Source organism: Symsagittifera roscoffensis, unplaced genomic scaffold (genome assembly GCF_963678635.1).
Source record: "Symsagittifera roscoffensis unplaced genomic scaffold, txSymRosc1.1 SCAFFOLD_258, whole genome shotgun sequence".
In the NCBI taxonomy this organism is placed as follows: Eukaryota; Metazoa; Xenacoelomorpha; order Acoela; family Convolutidae; genus Symsagittifera; species Symsagittifera roscoffensis.
Window position 1 is genome coordinate 41,484 of NW_026970776.1, and position 20,739 is coordinate 62,222.

General features: G+C 33.6%; 1 protein-coding gene across 1 annotated transcript in view; it reads left to right on the top strand.

Moving 5' to 3' along the window:
* The window catches only part of LOC134855973 (sodium/calcium exchanger 1-like), a gene marked incomplete at its 3' end in the record, with an annotated part of 42,277 nt that extends 22,166 nt beyond the window's left edge, over positions 1–20,111 (top strand). The window contains exon 7 of the mRNA XM_063872339.1: positions 19,964–20,111. Coding sequence (XP_063728409.1) covers positions 19,964–20,111 — 148 coding nt within the window. The remainder of the gene's footprint in view (positions 1–19,963) is intronic.
* Positions 20,112–20,739: the final 628 nt, after the last annotated feature.

Here is a 20,739-nt window from a genome sequence, read left to right on the forward strand (position 1 = left end):
GATAATTACCAGAATAGATCACAAAATAATTCACTAAATCGAAACTCAAGTTACAATAATCGATACAAAATTTATTACTAGTCACCACATAGGAATAATAACCGTTACCCTGACTCTAGACATTGATACAGAAGTAGCACACCAAAACATCAAAGACACATTAATCAAGTGCAAACAAATGAAGAAACAACTCCAGACCCTCCAGGTATTGATGACACAGAAAGTCACGAAATACATCTAAATCATATACATTGTGAATCATCAGATACAGAAAGTGATACAGAAAATACCATCTCAGTAAATATGATAACAGTCGAAAACGACTATGAACCTATCATATATGAACAACCTTTCACTTCACATATATATGAAAATCAATTGGAACTCCTCCACAATTACTATATTGAACCCATTGATAATACACAAACTACACAAGAAGTAAACGAAATTAACACGGTAATTAAACCCGACAAAAAAGGCGAAACACAATGCTCAAACACAAAACATATTTATCAAAATATACAAAAAGAACAACCGAGAGAAAAAATTTGGACAATTCCATTTCTCTTAGAAAGCCCAAAAAATAAAGAATTTCAACCACCAGATCTTGAAATTGATTTTTTAATTGACACAGGAGCAGAATCAAATATAATTAATATTCCTACATGGAATGAAATCAAAACATTACATCCAAATTTAACACCTCTTGAAACCTTTGGTAAATTAGCAACAGCACAAGGATCACCATTAGTAAATTATGGAAAAATCCAATTGTTTCTTCTCCCCACAAGAACAATGGAACAAAACAAAATTTTAAACAAACAATTTAAACAAATATTTCATATTACGGATATTAAGCACAATATCATTGGCATACCATTTATCTCTAAATTTATACCAACAATCAACATCCTAAATAGTAAGATACAAATAAAAGATAATTACACAAAAACAAAAAATACAGCCCTAACATTCTTCCAAAGATTAAACAAACAACCACCATTTTTCTCAAAATTTTACCCCATTTACAATCAACAACGGAAACACCTGAAACCACTATCAGGAAATATATATAATTTTTTAATAAAACAAGTCCACCAATATAACAAAAGTCAAAATAAACAACAACTTTTCATGTCAGACTTTGAATTTAAACCAATTCACAAATTTTTCAAAATTACGATCTCATCCATAAAATATTCAAAAAACACGAATTCCCACATCATGTTACTACACGTGTATAACAATACACCATATCAAGTAACATTACCCTTAGGAATTTTAGGATATTGTGAAACAAATGCTACAATATCACCTATAAAGGAAGTAGCCTACCGCGTTAATAATATACTCAAACTATTAGATATTTGCCAATCAACAATTCTTGAAGAAGAATTATCCATAAATAATATAATAAGTAGCGAAAAAATAAGCACAGATTGTTTCACAAAAACACCATAATTGAAACCAACATTCAATATAACAAATTACGCAAAAGAACAACAAACATTTTTAACAATGTTTAATTTTGAACATTCACAAATTACACAAATTGAATTTGATAAGTTAGCAAAACAACTGTTAAATTATTCATCAGTTTATGCCACATCAAAATTTGACGTTGGAAAATTAGTTCATCACTACACCTTCCGTTAAAACCTGGCGCAGTTTTCAAAAAACTAAGAGCAAGTAAAGTACCGTTACACTTACATGACAAGGTAAATAGATTACTTGACATTTTAGAACAATACGAAATAATCTCACTAGTAAATTAAGAAGAACAACCAAAAGGAAACACCTTCATTAACCCTGTTATCATCCTAGCAAAAGGTGAATCACTAAAAATAGTTTTAGACGCTACATATCTCAATTCACTAATTGACGAATCAAAATGCAATTATCCTATTGAACCAATACAAGTTGTCTTAACAAAAATAAACGGTAAATATTTCACAACCGCCAACATGAATAGTGCTTATAATCAAATGCCACTAGATGAATAATCACGACGTTTAACACAATTTGTTATTGGAAATCAACAATATGAATTTAATCGCTTATTCTATGGAATATCCATAGGACCAGCAGCTTTTTCAGCTTTTATGAGTAAAGTTTTTAGACCACTAATACTCAAAAAAAATGCAATCACATATTTAGATGATGTTTTTATGCAATCACAAACCAAAGACGAAATGTTTACAGTTTTAGAACAATACCCTAAGATACTTCAGATCGAAAATCTGAAAGCAGCCCCCGATAAATCACACTTCTTTCTAACACGCGTTAAGTTTTTAGGACATAATATTGAACAAAACACTATCACTCCATTAAAATCACGCATTGGTGCTATTCAAAAACTTCAGCCACCAACAAATAAAAATAAAATCCAAGAATTTCTTGGAATGTTAAATTTCCTTAGTAAATATGTTTACAAATTGCAATTATACTTAAGACCCTTCTATAATATCCTCAGACAACAATATAATTTGATTGGACCACTGAACATCAAACACGATTTGAAGAAATTAAAAAGCTTTTAACTGAACAAATTTCAAATACAATTCCAGATCCAAATCAACCATTCTATGCAATGTGCGATGCTTCAAATTTTGGCATCGGCGCAGCATTGCTACAATCACATAGTGGAACAAATGAAATGAACCTTATATCAGCAAACTCACGATTATTCACTCAGGCAGAGCTACGACTCTCAACTCTAATGAGAGAATGCACAGCTATAATTTATACACTTACAGAATATGAATTTCTGATACTTGGATCAAAACATCCAATAGTTTTATTCACAGATCGTAAAGCAATTATTTTCTTTTTACACAAAAGTCAAATCCAAACCATAGAGCTTATAGATTTCAACTAATCCTAATGAAATTTCCAAACCTACATATAGTTTGGACAGCAGGAAAAAACCTTGCATTACCAGATACCTTAAGTTGAAATACGCCACCCGAATTACTTACACAAAAAACTACAGTTGAAATACCACAGAATATTAAATTCTATCTCGCAAAAGATGAAAAATCACCCCGACTAGAATGCAAATATGCAGAAAAGACTGATAATGATCAATCACAGATAAATAACCTACAACATTTTCCACTCTACTTAGATTGCCAGAATAATCACTACAAAAATGACTTTCTAGGCACATCAACTTATAAATTTATCAGGACCACAAACAAAGGATTTAAAACACACAATCAACCAAGTTGTTGACCTTCATGACCCACTTGACACAATTCCTTTATCAAAACTAGAAATTGACAATATTTTTCTTCCCCCAACAGACAAAATTACACTTGAACTTTTAAAACAATAACAAAATCTTGACCCAGTGATTAGACAATTAAAATCATGGCACAAATACAAAACTAAGCCCGTAAAAACAGATACCACAATTTTAGGAAATAAAACACTCCTTCGATATTTCCGAAAATTTAACAACACAGCAATTAATGAAAATACAGATCTTTTAGAATATCAATTAAATGATTCTAAAGTTACTTGTCTTCCTTTAAGTATGATATTAATAGCTTTTAATATCTCACATACACGAAATACTAAAGGACACTCCGGATCAGAAAAAACATACTCAAACTTTACTCAAATTTTTTAATTCCCTAATGCACCAATTTGGATAAAAGTATTATGCAATGATTGTATAATATGTCAATTGAACAAACCTTATCCAAATCAAAAACAAATAGCACAAAAACAAGATCTTAAAGGAAAAAGTTTTTATTTTAACCACCGCATTTCATTCGATACAAAAGGACCAATTTCACCATCCTCTGAAGGAAACTCCTATATTATGGTCATTGTTGACGCATTCACACATTATGTAGCACTCAACCCAGTACCACATTGTAATGCTTATTATGCTTACACAACACTGTATGAACATTGGATAGCTAAATTTGGACTACCCGAAATCTTAGTTACAGACAACGGTACAGAATTCATAAATAATGAAATCATCACACTATGCCACTTATACAACATCAAACATAAACCACGTACCTCTTATGCACCTTGGACAAACGGTTTAGTCGAAGGTATGAACCGTTCACTACAAGAATATCTTAGATGTATCATAAATGGAAATGATACAAAACACAGAGAATGGTCAGCAGATGTAAAATTATTTCCCTTAGCATTCAATTCACAAATCACGACAACTTTAGGAATGTCACCATACGAAATGGTGTTTAATCAAAAGCCACGTAAACCAATTATGTTTACACCAAATTCCCATAAAAATGCACAAGGTTATTGCCAACCAAATAAAGACTCAATTTGTTATAACCTACCTTTACACACACATGATGAAGATCATTTTCATCACCCACAAATTCTAAAATTAGCCGCCGGCACACACACCGAATGGATTTTAAATAGAGATAAAAAACATAATGAAATTTACCAAAAAGTAACAAAGAAATTGTTACAAAGGCAAAATATTAACGACCAAATTAATTCACGCTTTACACTAGCCACAGATTTAAAAATAGGAACATTTGTTTTAATGCCTAATTTTATTACACAAAAAGGAATCTCTAAAAAGTTACAACCCCTTCGAAAAGGACCATACCAAATCATTGCCAAATCCACTGACGTAACGTACAAACTCACAGATTCAACCAAAAAAGAAATTGATCAACATCAAAACAACCTATTGTCCTACTACCCGAAAGAATACGCGCTACGCGAATTAACTCAATTATATTCTTTCACAGGTTTGAAAGTTATTCAAAATCATACAGAAAAACAAATAGATGAACAACACACCGTTCATCATAAAGATCAAATTCAAAAACAAACCAAATCTCAAAACAATACAAAAGCGCCAGACCCAAAAATACCTCAAAAGGAAAGAAAAAATAGGAAAATGATAGAAAAAATTCAACCACAAGAACAAGTAGAAAAATCAAAACGTAGAGAATTATCACGACTCAGAAATCAACCACGTAAAAATTATAAAACATTCATCCCACGATCTAAAATATTAAAGAAAGTTGAATTTCAAAAACAACTTTAATTTTAAAATAAATAATCTTTGCACCTCTGAAACATTTTGAACTTTCATTTTTCAAAATAACATGCTGATAAAAACAAAAATTCTAGTTCAGATTCAGCCAATAGGATTCACTTAAATCCGTCACCTTCAATATCTCTAACACCAACCTATTAGCCGAAAGATATTAAACTCCAGGCATATCTATAACTATAATTTTACAACCTCCAAGTCAAAATAAGCAACTCGCTAAAACTCGACAACTAAAATAAACACCACCATAATATTACAACCCTCCCCTATCTAATAACGCAAAGATCAACAATATTTTCCCAACTCAGACCTCAAAAACCCTCCAAACAAAAATAACAAAATAGCCTAAAGTAAAAAAAGACCATAATCATTTAGCCTAAAGTACAAATATTTCAAAAAATACCCCAGATCACCCGACAAATAAAAATAAAGCAAAGAGGACCTCCCGAACACCATAAAATTAGCCCCCAACGATTTTTCACAAAACTGAACCCACTTGTCAAAAAATCAATAAATAACCCGACCACACTTGAATCTCGCCTCAAACAACAACAAATATTCGACAAAGAAATCATTTCTTAAATGCTCTTCTCTCGATCAGTCAATATCATTAAAAATACAATTTTCACTCTTTTCGTAAACTTTTTCATTCTATTCAAACTTTAATTCATATTTCTATTTGATACTTTTGAAGCTTTTATAATCATTTTAATAGTTTTTTGCAACATTTTTTAAATTTTCTACTCCCTATTTGAAATATATCTCCAACTTTCCCAAATTATTGATCATATTCACAGGTACGATAATCCAAAGTCTTTTTAAATGATACGAACAATTTTTAGTAGAACAGATATTTTTTTACTATTTGTATTTTTTCATCATATTTTTATCATCCCTCATACTGACAATGTGCAAATGTGTAAAAAAGGCAATAGTCACATTCGCCCTAGCAACAATCTTTTTAATTCTTTTCATTGAAAAACACTACAAATAAATCTTCCCATTAGAAAAAATCAATAGAACACTTTCAAAAATTGCTAACCAACATTCACAAAATCAGTCTTCGCCAACATCATCCCAAGAAAATCCAGCATTACCCACAACTACCCAAAACCCCCAAACATCCACACGAATTTCTTTCCAAGATAATCCATACACTTTTGAAGAACGACACGCTCGCTTATCTGAACCATTAGAACCAGTTCAGCGACAGGCACCTTTAAGTGAACCAACATATAATTTGTACCCCACATTACCACAAGAATTAAGCAGAATAAGAAACATTAGTCAAAACCAAAATATAATTGAAATAAATAGACAAATTATACATCCACGACGAAACAGAAGTTTTCAAACCCCCAGAGTTCATTTTGATATACCTAATTCACCAACACCAACTACTTCAAAAAACCCAAATAGTACATTACCAGAAACTCCCCCACTCTTTTCACAACGTAGCACCTCAAGTATACCCTCAGATTACTTAGGTTCAACACCAACATCTGAGCAAAAACGTGAAAATCCCTTTAACCACCCCAATCCCAACGCACGACTACCATATTGGACAACGCAGTCATATACACAAGGTGAACTAAATTTAGTAAACGACCCAATAGATATTTCTACGGATACAACACTATCATCACTACCAGAAACACTATCACTACCATCAACACCATCATTAAGTCAAATCTCACCGACGCTATTCCCTTTAAATTTTCCGAATAACCTCGACGCTAGATATCGAGAACAATCATTAACAAATAGCCCTTTACGATTAGATTGACTACTCAATAGACTACAATATAGACAAGATATTCACGAAGATATTCGTGACCACAATATTCAAATACTTCAGCAAAATAGTGTCCAATTAAAATTCGAAATCACGATCAAACCTATAATATTGTTCAACATCCCTACCCATTAAATCCACCAAATATAACAGCTCAATCGCTACCACCACCGTTTATAACAACTGATGTAATAAATAAATACGACAGATATACCAAAAACACAATTGGTTACAACACATTTTATAACCCATACTCAGGATTATCATACACATGTATATTCTAAAAATATTAACGTTTCAACACATCATTTTTCTAATATTTTTCGATCAAAACACAAATCCTTCTCCTCGCACAGGGCCCCCAGATCTATTAGTAACACACTACGATTGTGAAGAAAACGAACAAAAAAGACTACTCAAATATGCAATAAATCAAGTATCACAATGCGAAACAGAACCACAAGCTATCGAAACTACAAATGTAATAGCAACATTTTATTCAAAAGCCCGAGCAACAACAGTCATAGGATATAAATTTACAGCAACATTTTCCGAAAAGAAAGTACATTGTTCACAAGTTTCAAACGGAAATAAAAACCGACTTGACCACGAATCGTTTTACCAAAGTAACATAGAACGACTTTTACATCTAAATCTCGATGATTGTAAAAATGAATTACTCAGACTAAATCTAACAAGAAATAAAAACACAGACAGAAAATTGGTAAATTTTCAAGCCTTTGCCGATTCTGTACATCAAGCAGAACTCGAACGATATCAAGGACATATAAGATTAGACGAAAAATATCCATTTAACGGCGCACATGGAAGATTAACTTATGACATACACGATAAACATTGGATACCACACATTGGAATAAATGACCCCTCAAACTGCAAAGCAGACACAAAAAATAAAGGATATCAACAAATAATGTTTTTCGATTGGAAAATACAACTCGAATAAATACAACTCACACGGGATTTATCTGATAACAAAATGATCTATCAAGGAATTAGACTACCTTGCAAAAATGATCTAGGTTATTGTGACCCTACAACAAGGACCCAAGCAACAATTGTTTGATTTCCCGAAGATACATGCACATCATTTCAAGTAGCAAAAATACACGCTCGAATGATAAAATTTCATGAAAAATATTTTATTGAATCAATCCCATACGAACACGTAAACCCATCATGTAAACAAAGCACTGATTTAAAAAAACATCCATGATATAGAAAAAAAATTGACACGTATCCAAATCTATCATGAAACAGAATTTGCATGTAAATATAGAAATCCACTTTATAAAACACAATACTCTGAAATACTTGTCGAATACGAAAAAGGTTTCGACATGACCACTGGAAAAATAAAATTTGACCCTTATGCCACAAGTCACCCTAGAAACGAAGGAACATCATACATACCAATTAACTTTCAAAAAAGCACAGGTCAACCTAGTGGAAAATTAAAACCACATGACAGTAGAAGTACACGTTTACAAGAATTATCACTAATGAATAGCACCTATTTTGGTAATTTTCATTATGATATCCACTTAGATATGAAGTTAGACTACACAATTAGTCGAATTATTCAAGAAATGTCACTCTCCGAATTAGAAACACTTCATCAACTATGCGAATTGGAAAGAACACAAATCTTACAATCACTCACACTAGCAGTACTAAAAATACCCTACGCAGGATACTTATTATCAGGAAACAGATCCGATTTTCTAGACTACGAAGGAAATATTTTATGGTTTTATACCTGCACGAAATAAGTATCACCATTATATGTTTTCGAAGATAAACGTTGTTATAAAATAATCCGTATATTCTATAAAAATAAAGTATATTTTGTAGACACACTTTCAAGACGAACATATTTTTGGGATACCGCAGTCCCATGTGGATCAGAAAACAGCCACAATGTAGTACAATTAAATCCCGATGAAGATAAATACTATCTCCTCACACCATACCCTACATTAATGCAATCGCTCAAAAAGTTTTCATCCGAAAGCATCAGAGCCATTGCTCGTAATCCAAATACTGATTTACAATCAATTGGAATATATTCTAAATCGGATATTCAGCATCACAATAGAACACAACAGTTTCAGGAACTATTAACACAAATGGACACAATACAAAGACAATCAATTGACCAGAGTTTAAGAAAACTTGCCGAAACCGCAGGATTTGCAGACATTTATACACAAGACTACAGCGGATATTTTAAAGATATTAAAGACTACATATATTTAAACGGTGAAAAATACAGACCACAAGATATTTCACCTATAAATATTTTCAGTTTTGTCACCCTAAAAAACAAAGTTATAGCTTTTCTAGGATGGCCCTTTTACATCTTAGAAAAATTAACTATCTTATACGCAATGTTTAATTTTATAGGATTTTTTTTCTCACTGTTAAAAGGAATTTATAACACATGCGCTATACACACACAAGTAAATAGACAAGCAAGTGTAGCACGTATACTATTTGCAGGATTTTTTGGATTTTTTTCATCATCAATAAACAAAATACTTTTAGATGCACAAATAAAAGAATATAATACAAAAATATCCACAAGATCAAACACATACAATGAAGAACATAATAATGTAGATACAACACCTACAGCACCACAGACACCAACCCTACCACAAAACCATCCATTATCATTAGTTCCCCGTAATTTTCGAAACTTAGCAATTACACATAATCCAAATTTTGGACCAAATATAACACAAAGTCCCATCCAACACATAATACCACATCATTCACAAAATGATAATACATACGAACAAATTATAGAAAAACCTCACACCACCACTTTACAGTCTCAAAATAATCATTTTTTTAGCCCACGATGAGCCGACAGCTTGGATCCCTCCATCGCTCAAATTCCCACCCAGCCAACCTCCAAACTCCAATTCCAATAATACCACTTTTTGCTTTCCCATCACCCAATTTTCCGATTATTAATATATCATTAAGCACGAATTCTGATACTAACTCAGATATTTCAGTTTTATACACTATCTCACAATTAAATAACCCTAATGTAGAAACCCCTGACGAATTTGCAGACTCCGAACCATCTCCATCAGATGATAATTACACCAACTCCTCAGTTTTTTCAAAACCCCCTTTTCAACCAATTCCATCAAATCATTACCTCCCATCCGTTTCCACTCCTTCCTATGCTTCCCAAGTAACCCCAACCTATTCTCCACTTCATTCCGACAGATCATATAATAATTCTCCAGATAACCCCCAAATTTCCCAGGAACTCGATAATTTTATTACCTTACAGCAACAATTAATACACCCTAACACCCTCACAATACATCAACTATCATCCACAATGGAATCCTCAAACCCACCTACTCCTACACCCTCCTCAGCTTACACAGCATCACTCACACAATCATCCACATCCACCGATACACCTGGTAGCACTCACCGACCTTATCGCACTTTTAAACGAAAATTCCCAAATCACCCATTCCCGACCAAACCAAGAACAGCCTGCGAATATATTAATCACCCGCAACACACTAACACAAAAAATTTTCTTGCAATCACCTTACCCTCATTTCCTCAATATACGTTAAACACACCTAACGATACTAATGACACACGTAGTTTTGTAGATGAACATGTTTTGATGCCAACACTTTTTTGGACAGCTTATTATCATTTTAGTAACCCCCTTTGCCTACCACTAACTAATACTCATAGCGACATAGAGAGGAACAAAGACATGTTATATAGACTCACCACAACACAAACACCTCGACAATTTACTTACGTAGGAAAAAAAAAATACTAAAAACACTCACTGCACCCCGAGCTAACGAGTATACAATAGAATACTACGATCATAATATCATCCGACCTAATCAAGACCAATTTTTAGACGAAGACCGCTTCGCTAACCCGCAACTAACAGAAAAATTTTTCATCAAAACATCATACGTATTCACACTTAATATTTTTGATAGAAAGTATGATCTCATCATTTCAGAATCACTAGCCGATATTCAAGCTTACGAAAGTTTCCACGACAAATTTCAGTTATTTTCACTAACCTTTCACTTTCTTTCACCACATGAACGCGATTTGCACTGTTCCCACGATATTATGTTACGCGCTAAGCAAACCCACACATATACATACTATCGTTTTATACAAAATCATTTTGATTTGCACACCCCATCAAGACAACCTCATCATCGTTTTCAGTTCCTTAACTCAAAGTACACGTCACCATTTTTCCTTAATTTTACATACTGTATAAAAGATACTAACCTCCACGGCATCCTCCGCAATTATGACCCAGTTACCCAAATGTATATATTTTGTCCCATTACGAAGACCCTCAATGCAGAAGAATCCAGACCCTTCCTTATCCCGCATGAATTCATCCAGCCTATTGAAATACCCATTTTAGAAGTTATTCACAATACTAAATATAATCATAAAATATATAACCTCATTAAAAACACACCTTACGAGTTTGCAGTAGGCACCGAAGAACTAAAAACCATTAAAGCACTTCAATTGCTTTGGCCACTGCTACAAACTAAAAACATCATACGCATACTAGCAAAATTACTAACAACATCAGATATGATACACGACATCTTCTCCCACGGCTTTTTCCCAAAAGATTAAGGTAAGTATAATTTGAAATTTTCTTAACTAATAAATTTCAATTAGTACTAACCATTTTTTATCAATGTTTGATTTATATTTCTAGTCTTCACACCACGATGACCTACAAAACAGAAAAGAAAAATAAAAATACAACTTAATAAATTATCTAAAAATTCATTACATTCTTGCACTAAATAATGTAGTAAAATTCATACCAAATGTAGTGATTTCATTTATAAATTATTTCCCCGTGAAGCAGTAATATTAAATACGATGAAAATTTATAATTTTAAAAATTTCCCCAAAACGCAGTAAAATTCAAATTCTATGCAATAAATTGATAAAATTAGCAAGCAGTACTAACTTTTCAATATATTCATTCAATCGCACAAGAATTCTTTCCACACTCGCACAGCTCGCCCACGAAGAATTGTTTAAATAATGATTTTAAGTTTCAAGTTTTCACACTCAACAACTCTAACAAACGATAACAAGTTTCCAACTTTCATTTAACCCGGTTGGAAAGGAATTATATACTAAACCAAACTAACCAACGCAGCTTACTAAACACCACAAATCATAAAACAACAGCATGACTAAGAAAAGAAAACTAACCGTACCCAAACCGGATTAACCCAGTTTAAAACTGGATAATTTATTCTTTTGAAGACTATTATAAAGTCTAAGAAAGAAATAATAAAACACAAAAAAGTCGCAAGACAAACCCATACCAAAAACAATTTGATTTTTTGAAAAAAAGGACACAACCAAAGTAACATAAGAAAGACCAACATAAACCCAACATAAAATGTTATCACAAAACAGGACCTCTCAAAGAAACAGCATGCAATCATACTCCCACTCCTGGCCTAACCCACCAGAGAGGACGTCCTGAGCATGCTCTATAGTCGGCCTAACCCACCGCGCTACATCCACGCTTTGTGAGCACACTTCTATTTTTAATAAGAGGTACTCAAGGGTGAGTAACTCTTCAAAATAACCGAACTAAAACAAAACGCTTTTGTGAAAACAACTAACTAAATTCATGATTAAAAAACCGAACTAACATAATCTTATAAAATGTAAATTATAACTTGCAGTATATAGATTATACAACACAACAAAGACGAACATCCAAAGACTAGATGATCCTATCAGACTCGCACAAAGAATGGCTAAACACAACCGACATGCCGTCCACAATCACTACTCAAAGGATTTAGAGTACGACTTGACTTCGCAGAAAAGGACTTTATTGAACTAGACCAATGAACACCTCGATGTTCAAGTATACGTACAGATCCGAGTTACAAGGCATCCCTTCCACACATGATCTTCACGCCATTCCCAGACGAGGTAGTACACAAAACAAGTTCTCTACACAATACAGGAAAACCCGTCATAGCAAACCATCTTGAAATCAGATCGATTTCATTGGGGATCACAGTCGTTGTCGAATGACGACATAACAATTTTCTACCCATAATTCCAGCGTCCTGAAACTTCTTTAACCAAGAGGAACCGGACAAGAAAATGATGTTCATCGCATACAAACGTTCATCATCCATCCTTCAAATTGCAGAAAGATAAATCTAAAAAACTCAGTAAAACCCGGATGGGTGGAACCTGATTTAAACTACATTTTATTATTGGATAATTTAGATATTTTACCACTTTAAAGTATTTAATATTAACCAATCATAATCCATCCAACTAACAACCCACTTATTCGTAAGTGCTGAAATTACTTGTAATTTCAGCACCAGAGAGATTTGAATTTAACTTAGAAATTACAAGAGAACTTCAGCAGTCGCAATAAGCCAGTATACTCTAGATCTATTGAGCCTAGCAGAGACTAGTTAAACACCCTTCAAAAGCCCGAGCAACAACAGTCATAGGATATAAATTTACAGCAACATTTTCCGAAAAGAAAGTACATTGTTCACAAGTTTCAAACGGAAATAAAAACCGACTTGACCACGAATCGTTTTACCAAAGTAACATAGAACGACTTTTACATCTAAATCTCGATGATTGTAAAAATGAATTACTCAGACTAAATCTAACAAGAAATAAAAACACAGACAGAAAATTGGTAAATTTTCAAGCCTTTGCCGATTCTGTACATCAAGCAGAACTCGAACGATATCAAGGACATATAAGATTAGACGAAAAATATCCATTTAACGGCGCACATGGAAGATTAACTTATGACATACACGATAAACATTGGATACCACACATTGGAATAAATGACCCCTCAAACTGCAAAGCAGACACAAAAAATAAAGGATATCAACAAATAATGTTTTTCGATTGGAAAATACAACTCGAATAAATACAACTCACACGGGATTTATCTGATAACAAAATGATCTATCAAGGAATTAGACTACCTTGCAAAAATGATCTAGGTTATTGTGACCCTACAACAAGGACCCAAGCAACAATTGTTTGATTTCCCGAAGATACATGCACATCATTTCAAGTAGCAAAAATACACGCTCGAATGATAAAATTTCATGAAAAATATTTTATTGAATCAATCCCATACGAACACGTAAACCCATCATGTAAACAAAGCACTGATTTAAAAAAACATCCATGATATAGAAAAAAAATTGACACGTATCCAAATCTATCATGAAACAGAATTTGCATGTAAATATAGAAATCCACTTTATAAAACACAATACTCTGAAATACTTGTCGAATACGAAAAAGGTTTCGACATGACCACTGGAAAAATAAAATTTGACCCTTATGCCACAAGTCACCCTAGAAACGAAGGAACATCATACATACCAATTAACTTTCAAAAAAGCACAGGTCAACCTAGTGGAAAATTAAAACCACATGACAGTAGAAGTACACGTTTACAAGAATTATCACTAATGAATAGCACCTATTTTGGTAATTTTCATTATGATATCCACTTAGATATGAAGTTAGACTACACAATTAGTCGAATTATTCAAGAAATGTCACTCTCCGAATTAGAAACACTTCATCAACTATGCGAATTGGAAAGAACACAAATCTTACAATCACTCACACTAGCAGTAATAAAAATACCCTACGCAGGATACTTATTATCAGGAAACAGATCCGATTTTCTAGACTACGAAGGAAATATTTTATGGTTTTATACCTGCACGAAATAAGTATCACCATTATATGTTTTCGAAGATAAACGTTGTTATAAAATAATCCGTATATTCTATAAAAATAAAGTATATTTTGTAGACACACTTTCAAGACGAACATATTTTTGGGATACCGCAGTCCCATGTGGATCAGAAAACAGCCACAATGTAGTACAATTAAATCCCGATGAAGATAAATACTATCTCCTCACACCATACCCTACATTAATGCAATCGCTCAAAAAGTTTTCATCCGAAAGCATCAGAGCCATTGCTCGTAATCCAAATACTGATTTACAATCAATTGGAATATATTCTAAATCGGATATTCAGCATCACAATAGAACACAACAGTTTCAGGAACTATTAACACAAATGGACACAATACAAAGACAATCAATTGACCAGAGTTTAAGAAAACTTGCCGAAACCGCAGGATTTGCAGACATTTATACACAAGACTACAGCGGATATTTTAAAGATATTAAAGACTACATATATTTAAACGGTGAAAAATACAGACCACAAGATATTTCACCTATAAATATTTTCAGTTTTGTCACCCTAAAAAACAAAGTTATAGCTTTTCTAGGATGGCCCTTTTACATCTTAGAAAAATTAACTATCTTATACGCAATGTTTAACTTTATAGGATTTTTTTTCTCACTGTTAAAAGGAATTTATAACACATGCGCTATACACACACAAGTAAATAGACAAGCAAGTGTAGCACGTATACTATTTGCAGGATTTTTTGGATTTTTTTCATCATCAATAAACAAAATACTTTTAGATGCACAAATAAAAGAATATAATACAAAAATATCCACAAGATCAAACACATACAATGAAGAACATAATAATGTAGATACAACACCTACAGCACCACAGACACCAACCCTACCACAAAACCATCCATTATCATTAGTTCCCCGTAATTTTCGAAACTTAGCAATTACACATAATCCAAATTTTGGACCAAATATAACACAAAGTCCCATCCAACACATAATACCACATCATTCACAAAATGATAATACATACGAACAAATTATAGAAAAACCTCACACCACCACTTTACAGTCTCAAAATAATCATTTTTTTAGCCCACGATGAGCCGACAGCTTGGATCCCTCCATCGCTCAAATTCCCACCCAGCCAACCTCCAAACTCCAATTCCAATAATACCACTTTTTGCTTTCCCATCACCCAATTTTCCGATTATTAATATATCATTAAGCACGAATTCTGATACTAACTCAGATATTTCAGTTTTATACACTATCTCACAATTAAATAACCCTAATGTAGAAACCCCTGACGAATTTGCAGACTCCGAACCATCTCCATCAGATGATAATTACACCAACTCCTCAGTTTTTTCAAAACCCCCTTTTCAACCAATTCCATCAAATCATTACCTCCCATCCGTTTCCACTCCTTCCTATGCTTCCCAAGTAACCCCAACCTATTCTCCACTTCATTCCGACAGATCATATAATAATTCTCCAGATAACCCCCAAATTTCCCAGGAACTCGATAATTTTATTACCTTACAGCAACAATTAATACACCCTAACACCCTCACAATACATCAACTATCATCCACAATGGAATCCTCAAACCCACCTACTCCTACACCCTCCTCAGCTTACACAGCATCACTCACACAATCATCCACATCCACCGATACACCTGGTAGCACTCACCGACCTTATCGCACTTTTAAACGAAAATTCCCAAATCACCCATTCCCGACCAAACCAAGAACAGCCTGCGAATATATTAATCACCCGCAACACACTAACACAAAAAATTCTCTTGCAATCACCTTACCCTCATTTCCTCAATATACGTTAAACACACCTAACGATACTAATGACACACGTAGTTTTGTAGATGAACATGTTTTGATGCCAACACTTTTTTGGACAGCTTATTATCATTTTAGTAACCCCCTTTGCCTACCACTAACTAATACTCATAGCGACATAGAGAGGAACAAAGACATGTTATATAGACTCACCACAACACAAACACCTCGACAATTTACTTACGTAGGAAAAAAAAAATACTAAAAACACTCACTGCACCCCGAGCTAACGAGTATACAATAGAATACTACGATCATAATATCATCCGACCTAATCAAGACCAATTTTTAGACGAAGACCGCTTCGCTAACCCGCAACTAACAGAAAAATTTTTCATCAAAACATCATACGTATTCACACTTAATATTTTTGATAGAAAGTATGATCTCATCATTTCAGAATCACTAGCCGATATTCAAGCTTACGAAAGTTTCCACGACAAATTTCAGTTATTTTCACTAACCTTTCACTTTCTTTCACCACATGAACGCGATTTGCACTGTTCCCACGATATTATGTTACGCGCTAAGCAAACCCACACATATACATACTATCGTTTTATACAAAATCATTTTGATTTGCACACCCCATCAAGACAACCTCATCATCGTTTTCAGTTCCTTAACTCAAAGTACACGTCACCATTTTTCCTTAATTTTACATACTGTATAAAAGATACTAACCTCCACGGCATCCTCCGCAATTATGACCCAGTTACCCAAATGTATATATTTTGTCCCATTACGAAGACCCTCAATGCAGAAGAATCCAGACCCTTCCTTATCCCGCATGAATTCATCCAGCCTATTGAAATACCCATTTTAGAAGTTATTCACAATACTAAATATAATCATAAAATATATAACCTCATTAAAAACACACCTTACGAGTTTGCAGTAGGCACCGAAGAACTAAAAACCATTAAAGCACTTCAATTGCTTTGGCCACTGCTACAAACTAAAAAAATCATACGCATACTAGCAAAATTACTAACAACATCAGATATGATACACGACATCTTCTCCCACGGCTTTTTCCCAAAAGATTAAGGTAAGTATAATTTGAAATTTTCTTAACTAATAAATTTCAATTAGTACTAACCATTTTTTATCAATGTTTGATTTATATTTCTAGTCTTCACACCACGATGACCTACAAAACAGAAAAGAAAAATAAAAATACAACTTAATAAATTATCTAAAAATTCATTACATTCTTGCACTAAATAATGTAGTAAAATTCATACCAAATGTAGTGATTTCATTTATAAATTATTTCCCCGTGAAGCAGTAATATTAAATACGATGAAAATTTATAATTTTAAAAATTTCCCCAAAACGCAGTAAAATTCAAATTCTATGCAATAAATTGATAAAATTAGCAAGCAGTACTAACTTTTCAATATTTTCATTCAATCGCACAAGAATTCTTTCCACACTCGCACAGCTCGCCCACGAAGAATTGTTTAAATAATGATTTTAAGTTTCAAGTTTTCACACTCAACAACTCTAACAAACGATAACAAGTTTCCAACTTTCATTTAACCCGGTTGGAAAGGAATTGTATACTAAACCAAACTAACCAACGCAGCTTACTAAACACCACAAATCATAAAACAACAGCATGACTAAGAAAAGAAAACTAACGGTACCCAAACCGGATTAACCCAGTTTAAAACTGGATAATTTATTCTTTTGAAGACTATTATAAAGTCTAAGAAAGAAATAATAAAACACAAAAAAGTCGCAAGACAAACCCATACCAAAAACAATTTGATTTTTTGAAAAAAAGGACACAACCAAAGTAACATAAGAAAGACCAACATAAACCCAACATAAAATGTTATCACAAAACAGGACCTCTCAAAGAAACAGCATGCAATCATACTCCCACTCCTGGCCTAACCCACCAGAGAGGACGTCCTGAGCATGCTCTATAGCCGGCCTAACCCACCGCGCTACATCCACGCTTTGTGAGCACACTTCTATTTTTAATAAGAGGTACTCAAGGGTGAGTAACTCTTCAAAATAACCGAACTAAAACAAAACGCTTTTGTGAAAACAACTAACTAAATTCATGATTAAAAAACCGAACTAACATAATTTTATAAAATGTAAATTATAACTTGCAGTATATAGATTATACAACACAACAAAGACGAACATCCAAAGACTAGATGATCCTATCAGACTCGCACAAAGAATGGCTAAACACAACCGACATGCCGTCCACAATCACTACTCAAAGGATTTAGAGTACGACTTGACTTCGCAGAAAAGGACTTTATTGAACTAGACCAATGAACACCTCGATGTTCAAGTATACGTACAGATCCGAGTTACAAGGCATCCCTTCCACACATGATCTTCACGCCATTCCCAGACGAGGTAGTACACAAAACAAGTTCTCTACACAATACAGGAAAACCCGTCATAGCAAACCATCTTGAAATCAGATCGATTTCATTGGGGATCACAGTCGTTGTCGAATGACGACATAACAATTTCCTACCCATAATTCCAGCGTCCTGAAACTTCTTTAACCAAGAGGAACCGGACAAGAAAATGATGTTCATCGAATACAAACGTTCATCATCCATCCTTCAAATTGCAGAAAGATAAATCTAAAAAACTCAGTAAAACCCGGATGGGTGGAACCTGATTTAAACTACATTTTATTATTGGATAATTTAGATATTTTACCACTTTAAAGTATTTAATATTAACCAATCATAATCCATCCAACTAACAACCCACTTATTCGTAAGTGCTGAAATTACTTGTAATTTCAGCACCAGAGAGATTTGAATTTAACTTAGAAATTACAAGAGAACTTCAGCAGTCGCAATAAGCCAGTATACTCTAGATCTATTGAGCCTAGCAGAGACTAGTTAAACACCCTGAGACTAGTAGATATAAGAGTAAGACTAGGATCGGTATTAGACTAAGAAGTTGCACGAATCTATTCGGCCGAAAATAAGATAGCGTGACGAGCAGACGGTGTGCCCTATCCGAAATTACTCTATGAGTTAACTACCATACACATTAACTCACTTTGTTTGAAAATGTTCAGTTTCTACAGTGCCTGTAATTTTTGAATAATATTTGTTACTATTTATCAAATAACAGGAAATTAAGTGTTTTTACATTGAATTTGGTTGAATTATGTACATGTATATGCAGGGGCGGATCTAGGATTTTTACGAGAGGGGGTGGGCGAAATTTTTGTCAACATTTTTTTAGGGAGACCAAATTGATTTCCAAGCTCTCCCAAAGCGCTAAAAATAGTACAAAGGGGGCTAAATCCCTCTAAATCCGCCCCTGTGTATATGTAAAAATGTAATAAACGACAGGGGAATTTGGTCTTTCTGGCATGAAACATTATCCCGTTTACTCTGTTTTAGATGGCTTGAATTCGGTCCTGGCGAGAGTGAGAAGACGATTGAGGTGGTCATCTATGACGACCCCGACTTTGAGGAGGACGAGGAGTTTGTGGTGAAGCTATTCGACATCCAGGAAACCCTCTCCGACACAGTCCCCAAAAACTACATGGCAAGTTTTTTAGACCACTCTATTGATTCAAAACAAATTTAAAAGGTCCGATTTTTTTTCCTAATAGGAACTGTAAGAGTTTCAGATCTATTTAAATTGCATGCCCCTACCCACCCACACCCGTAGGGTCAAAAACTTCCATAAAATGCCCAAAAACCATGCCTGCTAGGCAGTATGTTTTGGCGTAACAGGGTCTTTTTAGTGTTTTGGCCAAGCTCAGAAAATCAAATCACCTGACTAAAAAACTCGACAATATCTTGATTTCTTTCAGCAACCAAAAAAGGGAAATCATATTAATTGTTTCACTGAAAAGAAAATCAATCTAAGATTCAAAACTCTATAAACCCCGGATGGGTGGAACCAGATATAAACTATATTTATTATTGGTTATAAATTGGATATTTTATCTCTATAAAATATTTAATATTAACCAATCACGATCCATCTAACTAACAAACCACTTATTTGTAAGTGCTGAAATTACAAGTGATTTCAGCACCAGAGAGATTTGAGTTTAATTTAGAAATTAGTTACCTCTCCAAGAGAACTTTAGCAATCGCAATGAGCCAGTATACTCTAGATATATTGAGCCTAGCAGAGACTAGTTAAACACCCTGAGACTAGAAGA